General features: G+C 36.3%; 3 protein-coding genes across 6 annotated transcripts in view; all 3 read right to left on the reverse strand.

Annotated features, from left to right (window-relative positions):
* Nucleotides 1-1,340: 1,340 nt before the first annotated feature.
* LOC107721553 (histone H4) lies at nt 1,341-1,743 on the reverse strand. Its single transcript, XM_016529632.1, has one exon. The coding sequence runs from the start codon at nt 1,680-1,682 to the stop codon at nt 1,371-1,373; it is 312 nt and encodes a 103-aa protein (XP_016385118.1). The 5' UTR covers nt 1,683-1,743; the 3' UTR covers nt 1,341-1,370.
* Nucleotides 1,744-2,225: 482 nt separating this feature from the next.
* Nucleotides 2,226-5,696, reverse strand: LOC107721551 (cytochrome b ascorbate-dependent protein 3). Of its 4 annotated transcripts, none has more exons than XM_016529629.1 (7): nt 5,632-5,696; nt 5,048-5,149; nt 4,579-4,775; nt 4,116-4,324; nt 3,757-3,911; nt 2,885-3,053; nt 2,226-2,687 (listed from the first exon to the last, which is right to left on the reverse strand). In XM_016529629.1, the coding sequence occupies exons 3-7, from the start codon at nt 4,763-4,765 to the stop codon at nt 2,664-2,666; spliced, it is 744 nt and encodes a 247-aa protein (XP_016385115.1). In that variant the 5' UTR covers nt 4,766-4,775; nt 5,048-5,149; nt 5,632-5,696; the 3' UTR covers nt 2,226-2,663. The 4 variants fall into 4 exon arrangements, with proteins under 4 accessions (XP_016385115.1, XP_016385114.1, XP_016385116.1 ...); XM_016529628.1 differs by having other exon boundaries at nt 5,608-5,686; XM_016529630.1 differs by lacking the exon at nt 5,632-5,696 and adding an exon at nt 5,421-5,597.
* A 494-nt stretch (nt 5,697-6,190) lies between these two features.
* Nucleotides 6,191-7,960, reverse strand: part of LOC107721544 (tumor necrosis factor receptor superfamily member 10B-like) — an 11,352-nt gene continuing 9,582 nt past the window's right edge. Inside the window, exon 10 of the mRNA XM_016529616.1 lies at nt 6,191-6,591. Within this exon, the coding sequence (XP_016385102.1) occupies nt 6,299-6,591 (293 nt within the window). The 3' untranslated portion in view covers nt 6,191-6,298. The remainder of the gene's footprint in view (nt 6,592-7,960) is intronic.

A 7,960-nucleotide genomic window follows, 5' to 3' on the forward strand; every position in this document is an offset into this window, starting at 1 on the left:
ATTTTTAATACGACTGACTTTATATTTAATGTGAATTTAACATTGAAAGTTAATGTGAATAAAAACATTGTAAGTGAGGCTACTTATCATAACACTTTCATTGTACAGAAAGAGAGCAAAGAAAATTTACCTTATCAAAGAACATTTTCACTGACAGTCTAGAGTTTAAGCACTCTCAAAAACTCCCATTAAAATCACTGAAGCGGTTTACACTGTGAAATGAATACCTTACAGATTCATACACACATCTGCAGTTTGTTGGTATTCAGACAGCGAGCGAGTGAACAAAACACAGCCATTTTAGCAATGACTCATCTGAACGCCTCTGATTGGCCATTGCACTCATAAGCTCAACAGTATCGTGTGTGATTGGTTATAATGCACAGTGCTGTAAAAAACGCGTCTGTATCTGGCTCAGCGCCAGCCAGCGAACGCAGATTTGAATTTTAGCAGCTGATGATATGACGCGCTGAACGATTTAATCATGCTGATGTGATGGTATCAAACATAGAAAATATTATTCGGCTATTTTTAGTCTTTTGGAAGCTGCATTCAAAATCCACTTGGCTCAAAAATCTGAGGGGGCAAGTGCACTTGCACTTTGAATGGGCATGACGCCTCTGTTACTGTGTACTGTGCCTGACAACCGCTGCCATAAATATTCACAATATGGAACAACTTCTAGTGCCTTATTGCCTAATTAAGGCACTTAATAGTTTAGCTCCTGCGTACCTAACTAGTCTTCTACCACGCTACAATCCATCACGCTCCCTAAGGTCGCAAAACTCTGGACTTTTGGTAGTACCTAGGATAGCAAAGTCCACTAAAGGAGGTAGAGCTTTTTCGCATTTGGCTCCCAAACTCTGGAATAGGGCTACTATAATTCAAAATCTTTTTGGAAACTTAAAAGTTTCTTACAAAATTATGTGATTTGATCAAATACATAATGAAATATAATCGTATATGGGTAACGGAGAAATGACAATTAGCTTCAAGCTACACATGACAATTAATTAGATTAATACAACACTTCTACTTGAATGTCACGATAGAATTTTATGTGGAAGATACACCGTTACAACTTCTGTGGGGCGTGAAGAAAAAGTAATGTAACTAATTACTGTTGCCAGAAAGTAATAAGTAAAGTAACAATATTACTTTTGAAATGAGTAACTAGTAACATTACATTCTTTGAGTAACTACTAGCCCAACACTGGGGAAGTTCAAGAAGAAAACAAAAGAAAAGAAGAAAAAAAAATAAGAGGAAAAAAAAAAGAGAAAAGAATTAAGACATTGATTTGCTCTTTTGATTGAATGCTTGGGCGGCTCTTAAAAGAGCCTTTTTCTTGAAAATCCGGTCCGGGTGAAATTTAACCGCCAAAACCATACAGTGTACGGCCTTGACGCTTCAGAGCGTACACTACGTCCATAGCAGTCACAGTCTTGCGCTTGGCATGCTCGGTGTAGGTTACAGCGTCGCGAATAACATTTTCAAGAAACACTTTCAGTACACCTCGCGTCTCTTCATAGATCAGACCAGAAATACGCTTCACACCACCACGACGCGCTAGACGGCGAATAGCTGGCTTTGTGATTCCTTGAATGTTGTCTCTCAAAACTTTGCGGTGACGTTTTGCACCACCTTTTCCGAGCCCCTTACCGCCTTTTCCTCGGCCAGACATGATAGTAGGCTGAAATCTCAAGGAACTCGAATGAAACCGAAATGGATGGGCTTCTTTGGGAGGACTGACAAGTATATCTTTAAAGAGGACCTAGTGGAAACCATGCTTGGCTACAACCCCTCTGCGGGCGAGGCAGACGCAACAATGCAAAACAAGTAGGGAAGTAGGTCTATTGAGCGCCGGTTTTCTTTTATTTGATTACATATCTTGTAATCGAATAAAACATATAACAAATAAACACGTATCAAGTGCGCTATGCTTCTGTTGTGGTATTCGCGATATTTCAGTAATTAGGATTGACCTGCTTTACTCTTATTGTCGTAGTATGGTTGTTTGTCACTTCACAGTTTTTCTGAATGCTTCAATTACATTCCTTTTAGGACGGATTTACATTATATTAAGTTTTAGTGCGTAAATTTCAAACAATCAAAGAATAACTGATTCGAGTTCAGCGAAGATATGCAAATTGTATACACCTCTTCCGAGTGTTTTGATTGGTCCTAGACAGTCTCGATTTCTATTTGTTATTTGCCGATGATGACGCGTGGTGATTTGTCCCTGGTTTGAACGCCCTTCCCAGCCGGTTTGAACCGGTTTAACGAACAAAGAGGCAGGCAATACCTGCTTCATCTGATTTCACTTCACAGAGGCAAACAGCGTGTTTAATGAAATAATTTCAATCAATTATTACAGAAGTCTTCTCAAATAATAAATAAGCACAAACCACTGACGATCAAGCAGTGATTTTACATTTATGATAGTTTGCCTTATGCTCTACAACAGCAGCAGCAGCAGCAGTACAATCAAATCAAATGTAACACATAATAAAGAGAAGATTTGCAGTAAACTGCAGAGCTCTGTATAATTAGAAATAGGAAGACTAATGGTTGTAATATCAGGGAACTTTGATTCCATTGAAGAGTGCAGATCAGTCAGAATGCAGATAAATATTTAGCTTTCAGACATTTCAGCTTTGGGATTTCAGCTTCCATCATACCCCAGTGGCTGAAAACGAGAGAAAAGGAACAATATTAAACCAATCCTGTCAAAAAATAAAACACTCTTTGCATACTTTCTTGACTACGGATTTATGAATATAGAGAGGTTTGTACTAAGACAAAATAATTAGTATTACTTTTGTCACAATATTAAGCACACCAAACTCAAAGAACAAAGACTTCATAAAATCCTTTGTCTTTTACCTGGTAAACTCCCACTTCATAGCCTGGCTCAGGACGCTGCCATATCTGACTGGATAAGATTTTCAAAACAACCAATCCAAATGCTACAATGATAACTCCCAATGAATTTGCAGTTATTGCCTCTGGTGGTAATGCGGAATAAGGCAGAGTCCCATTGGTGTTTCCTTTTCTGAGGAAAGAACCAATAGTACAACACATTTGCCATGACAATACACTAAATCTATTGTGAGTTCTACATTTATGAGTGCATGTTTTTTTTACCCACTTCTTTATACCTCAAATCTTAAAACATATTGATTAGAGCTTAATGATCAGATCTAGTCAAACAGCACTGAACGCTCCATGAAGATCTCTCTAACATTAATAGCCACATGTGACCCTGGACCACAAAACCAGTCTTAAGTCGCTGGGGTATATTTGTAGCAATAGCCAAAAATACATTGTATGTGTCAAAATTATTTATTTTTCTTTAATGCCAAAAATCATTAGGATATTAAGTAAAGATCATATTCCATGAAGATATTTTGTAAATTTCCTACTGTAAATATATTAAAACTTAATTTTTGATTAGTAATATGCATTGCTAAGAACTTCATTTGGACAACTTTAAAGGTGATTTTCTCAATATTTTGATTTTTTTTTTGCACCCTCAGATTCCAGATTTTCAAATAGTTGTATCTCGGCCAAATATTGTCCTATCCTAACAAACCATACATCAATGGAAAGCTTATTTTTATATTTTGAAAAATTGACACTTAAGACTGGTTTTGTGGTCCAGGGTCACATATATAATTAAGTTAAATATAAGTTCTTCAAGTCTTCACTGCAAAAGCTAATGCATAGCACTCAGTTTATGTAGTGTGATCACTTACAGTGCAAAAAAGAGTTTTTCATTGATCCCTGAGATGCAGGACACAATGCTCAGTACCAAGATGATTCCTCCCATCCAAACATGAGTTGGCTTCATAAAAGCACGTGCTGACATTGGAGTGCAGGGTAAGAGGAATGCGGTAAAACCCATAACCCACTAGAAAAAGCATCAGAAAAACTGAGAATTTCTTTAATTCTTACATCACTGATAATTTCAAACATTTTGGATACAGACAATGTAGTTTAGCATATTCATATGTAGATGGTTCATTGTTTAGCCACTATTAAACTTCTTATTTACAGAAACAACTGAAGATGTACCACTACACTGTACATGAACACTTTTCAACATGATACTCACCTGTGCAGTAAAAAGCGCAGTGGTACAAATCCCCACCCAGCTATGGAGGGAATAAAGGTTGGATATGTGGTTTGCGTTGTGGTAGTCAAACACCGCACAAAGCCCGATAACAGACAGAATGAAAGAAAAGAGTAGAAGTCCAGCATGTAACAGCTTCCACGGGAGCTTATTGTGACCCCACGTCAGAGGAATACGGTACACTATGGCCGCTGGTTAATTGAGGAAAAAAAGACACTGATGTCAGAAAGTCTGCTCAACTGATAAAACTGACAAATGTTACAAGTCAACATAATGTAATATTTAGCCAAATATTATAATATTTCAATGTAACATGCCAAACTTAAATCTAACAATAAAACAACCACACACTTTTTACAACACATTAACTGTGCAATGTTGTGTTATCATATTATAGCTACAGTAGCATGAAACACAAGCCGAAACAATACCCAACCAAACATACCATTCCCATAAAGCACCACCATACCAGTGACCATGAAGACCGGGTGCCAGTTGAAGTGCTTGGCTGAGCTGTCCCATGCAAATCCACCTCGATAGCTGTAATTCCAGTGAACTACTAATGCCACACAGATGATCCCCAATATCAGGCACAGCATATAGGTTAGATAAAATGCAACAATTCCTCTCATCCTGTGAGTGCTGCAGAGACAGACAATGCACATGAATATTCTTTAAGCTATTTATCTTGAGAAATTAACTTTACCTGACACATGTATTAAATGTACACTGAATTATAGATGTGTTTACAAAGACATAAGCAACATTAATAACCATTTTCTAATATTTTAACTTACCTTTAAAATATCTCAAAATCAAACAGTCTAGTGATTTTCAGGTTTAATTTTAAACAAAGAGCAACCAAGGTGTATAAGGCCGTTTTTATAAGAGTAGCACATCTGAATGTACAGTACCTTTATCTGATGTCTTACAAATTTCAAACAGCCTCGTGACAGCGTTTTTTGTTGATCTCAGTTCCTCTTTCCATGATTCCCCATTATGATTTTCGATTTCGTCTACACACAGACCAGATGGCAAACAAACAATAACAGAAATGAGGAACAGCAAAAACGGACAAACTAGCAGTGATAAGGATGAATTGGACATTATGTCACTCAAGACTACAAATACCGTACAAATAGAGAACTTTATAACAGAGAACTGTTCAAATTACTTCCATGAGGCAAGGAAACAATGTAACAAAAAATTGTTCTAAAAATAAGACCTGTCCAATTAATGCATAGGCTTAGGGAGTGCTTTATTATTTCTAAAATTTTGTATGTTTACATTATTATTGTAGTTTGAATCTTAAAGGGTTTTTCTTTCTGTGACGTAATGCCAGTATGAGGACACTCGAAAACAGACGAAGTACCCGCGCAAACGGTTTTCAATATTGCCTGTTAAAATAACAATATTAACTGTTAACATAAGATAAGCTGATTTTACTAGATGTCAGGCAAGAGAAAAAACGTACACAAACTTTAACGACCAAGCTTACGATGTTTTTGGGAAACGTAGCCCTGTCTGGCGACATTACAATTTCCTGTTTAACCGCGAGGCTGCATGGGAAGTGTAGTGAACAGAACCTAATTTACGAATGAAAGATTGTGTAAATATTATTTGTTAGATTACATTTCGATTACTTTTCGGCAAAACACCCAGATAAATTACTACAGAAGTATAAATAAATAAATTTGAAATCCTTATTTTCCAGATCAGGTGACCTCTGGTGGCGAGCAAGCTGAAATGCAGTTTTTACATATATATGAAACATCTTTCAAGTAACAGAGAAGTATGCGAGTTCTATATTCAGAACCTTAAGATTATTTAAAACGTTGTCACAATCATTAAGGGAAAAACGAATATACACATGAACTGCTTTTATTAGTTCACAAAATAATCACATGTAAACATCTAATTCAAGATCATAACACAAATCACAATTTTGTATACAAAATGGGAAATAATGCAATCAAAACATATATAGTAACACCACACATTTCATAATAATAAAAGTCTTAAATATCTTTTTTTTTTCAAATGTAACTAATGCTTGTAAACAGTGGCATAACATCTTAAGGTAAGCCATGCACACACAAAAAAATCAAAAGCATAACTTTGCTCTCTGAGGAGAATATGTGGTGACAATATTTGCATGTTTCCAGTCACTCATCTTCATATTTAAAGTAACCATTACTAATTGCCTTTGCAATGATATTTTCTGCTGACAGCCTTTGGTCTAAATAGATTAATGCTTCAATAAGACTGTTGAAATCTGCCTTCAGTCCCTCCTTTTCCATCCAGATTTTTAACAGTTCGTAAATTCTGTCTTCTGGAAAAAGAGACTCTGCACTTTTGATTGAATTATCACTCAGTCCAATGAACCTGAAGAATCTGTTATGATAGTGGACATCCATTTCTTCAAAGAAATCAAAGGTTTTCTTCAACGATTCTTCTCCTGAAAAGGTGATACAGAGTGAAAACACTGCAGCATAACTCATTATTTTTAGGAATGATAATTTAAGGAATAGTTCACCCAAAAATGTTAGGTCTGTCAACTGGGTGGGCCTACATAAAACAGGGTGGGCAAAGTGTAGCATATGTAAACTGCATGTCAAACTGCCAACAGAAAATACAGCACAAATGCAATACACAATACTTATAAATCATTGATTAACATTAATATTAATTTAAAAATGTACTAATAAATTATTAAAATTAGAAGTTGTATCTGTTAGATAGTTCCGATCCGATAGTTCACCCAGAAATGAAAATGTGATGTTTATCTGCTTACCCCGAATAAACACTGCAACAAATGTATTGCTCATTGTTAATGTTAGTCATATGATGCGATTTCAAGTTTTCCTTTCTCTTTGGAGTGTTACAAGCTGATTGTTATTATATATATATAATATGTATATATATATATATATAGCCTAATATTATAAAAAAAATGCATGTTTTCTTTTTTTCAATAACGTTTTAATAATAGTAACTTTATTAGGACCATGGAAACTAAAATACACAAATATTCAACTAACCGTCAAAAATTGTGCAGGGCTTTTACTGTGATGTTGATTTACAAAGGGTTTACGGTGTTGAAAATATCAAGCATGTCCCGCTCTTTACGGTCTCATTCATTCACGTTCCTTTATTAATAACGCTAACAGTCTCACACGCTGAAAGCTGCGCGGAAAAAAGCGGAAGTAACCGGCGAAATGTTTCATACTGGCTCTTGGCACAGGAGAACACCATCTTCTATAAAAAGTACATGTTTCAGTCCTGTCATTTTTACATACTTTTACACTTTTTCTGCTGTTCAAAAAATCTTTATTTTCGCTATAACCACAAACAAGCTAACGTTAGAATCTGAGTGCAGGAGCTCTAAGTTACCATAAGGGCCTTTCGCACCGCTTTAGTTCCAGATCTAAATGTACAGTACTAAAGTACTTGGACGATTTTGCGCGAACTATTTCCCAGTACCATTTAAAGGGTTTCATTCGCACCGACAGTGTGTACTAGGAAGTGACGTAAGCCGGTCGACAGCGACGTCATTTGTGCGCGGCGTTCAACAACGGAAACAAAGAAGAACAACGTTAACAACAGGAGGATGGTGGACGTTTTGTTCCTTTCGAATTCCAACTGGATTTCCTCCGTTGCGTAAATGTTCAAAAGTGCCTGTACTTCATCGTCCGTCCATCTATCGCTGTTCTCCATACATGCTAAATAAGTTGACACAATGTTTACAGTATGTTTACACAGCGTTTTAAATCATGGCGGGGGAGGGCGGTTTTCTTCTATCCCCTGTCCCAGAGAATAAAAATAGT

This window comes from Sinocyclocheilus rhinocerous, unplaced genomic scaffold (assembly GCF_001515625.1).
Source record: "Sinocyclocheilus rhinocerous isolate Xijiao unplaced genomic scaffold, SAMN03320098_v1.1 scaffold1626, whole genome shotgun sequence".
NCBI classification, from domain to species: domain Eukaryota; kingdom Metazoa; phylum Chordata; class Actinopteri; order Cypriniformes; family Cyprinidae; genus Sinocyclocheilus; species Sinocyclocheilus rhinocerous.

Excerpts from the sequence above, each read along its gene's own strand:
- LOC107721551 (XM_016529629.1), bottom strand. The coding sequence starts at position 4,765 with ATGAGAGGAATTGTTGCATTTTATCTAACCTATATGCTGTGCCTGATA. Across the intron at positions 3,912-4,115 it reads CTGCGCTTTTTACTGCACAG|TGGGTTATGGGTTTTACCGC; the intron begins GTGAGTATCATG and ends TGCTTTTTCTAG. Across the intron at positions 3,054-3,756 it reads GAAAAACTCTTTTTTGCACT|AAAAGGAAACACCAATGGGA; the intron begins GTAAGTGATCAC and ends TTCTTTCCTCAG.
- LOC107721553 (XM_016529632.1), bottom strand. The coding sequence starts at position 1,682 with ATGTCTGGCCGAGGAAAAGGCGGTAAGGGGCTCGGAAAAGGTGGTGCA.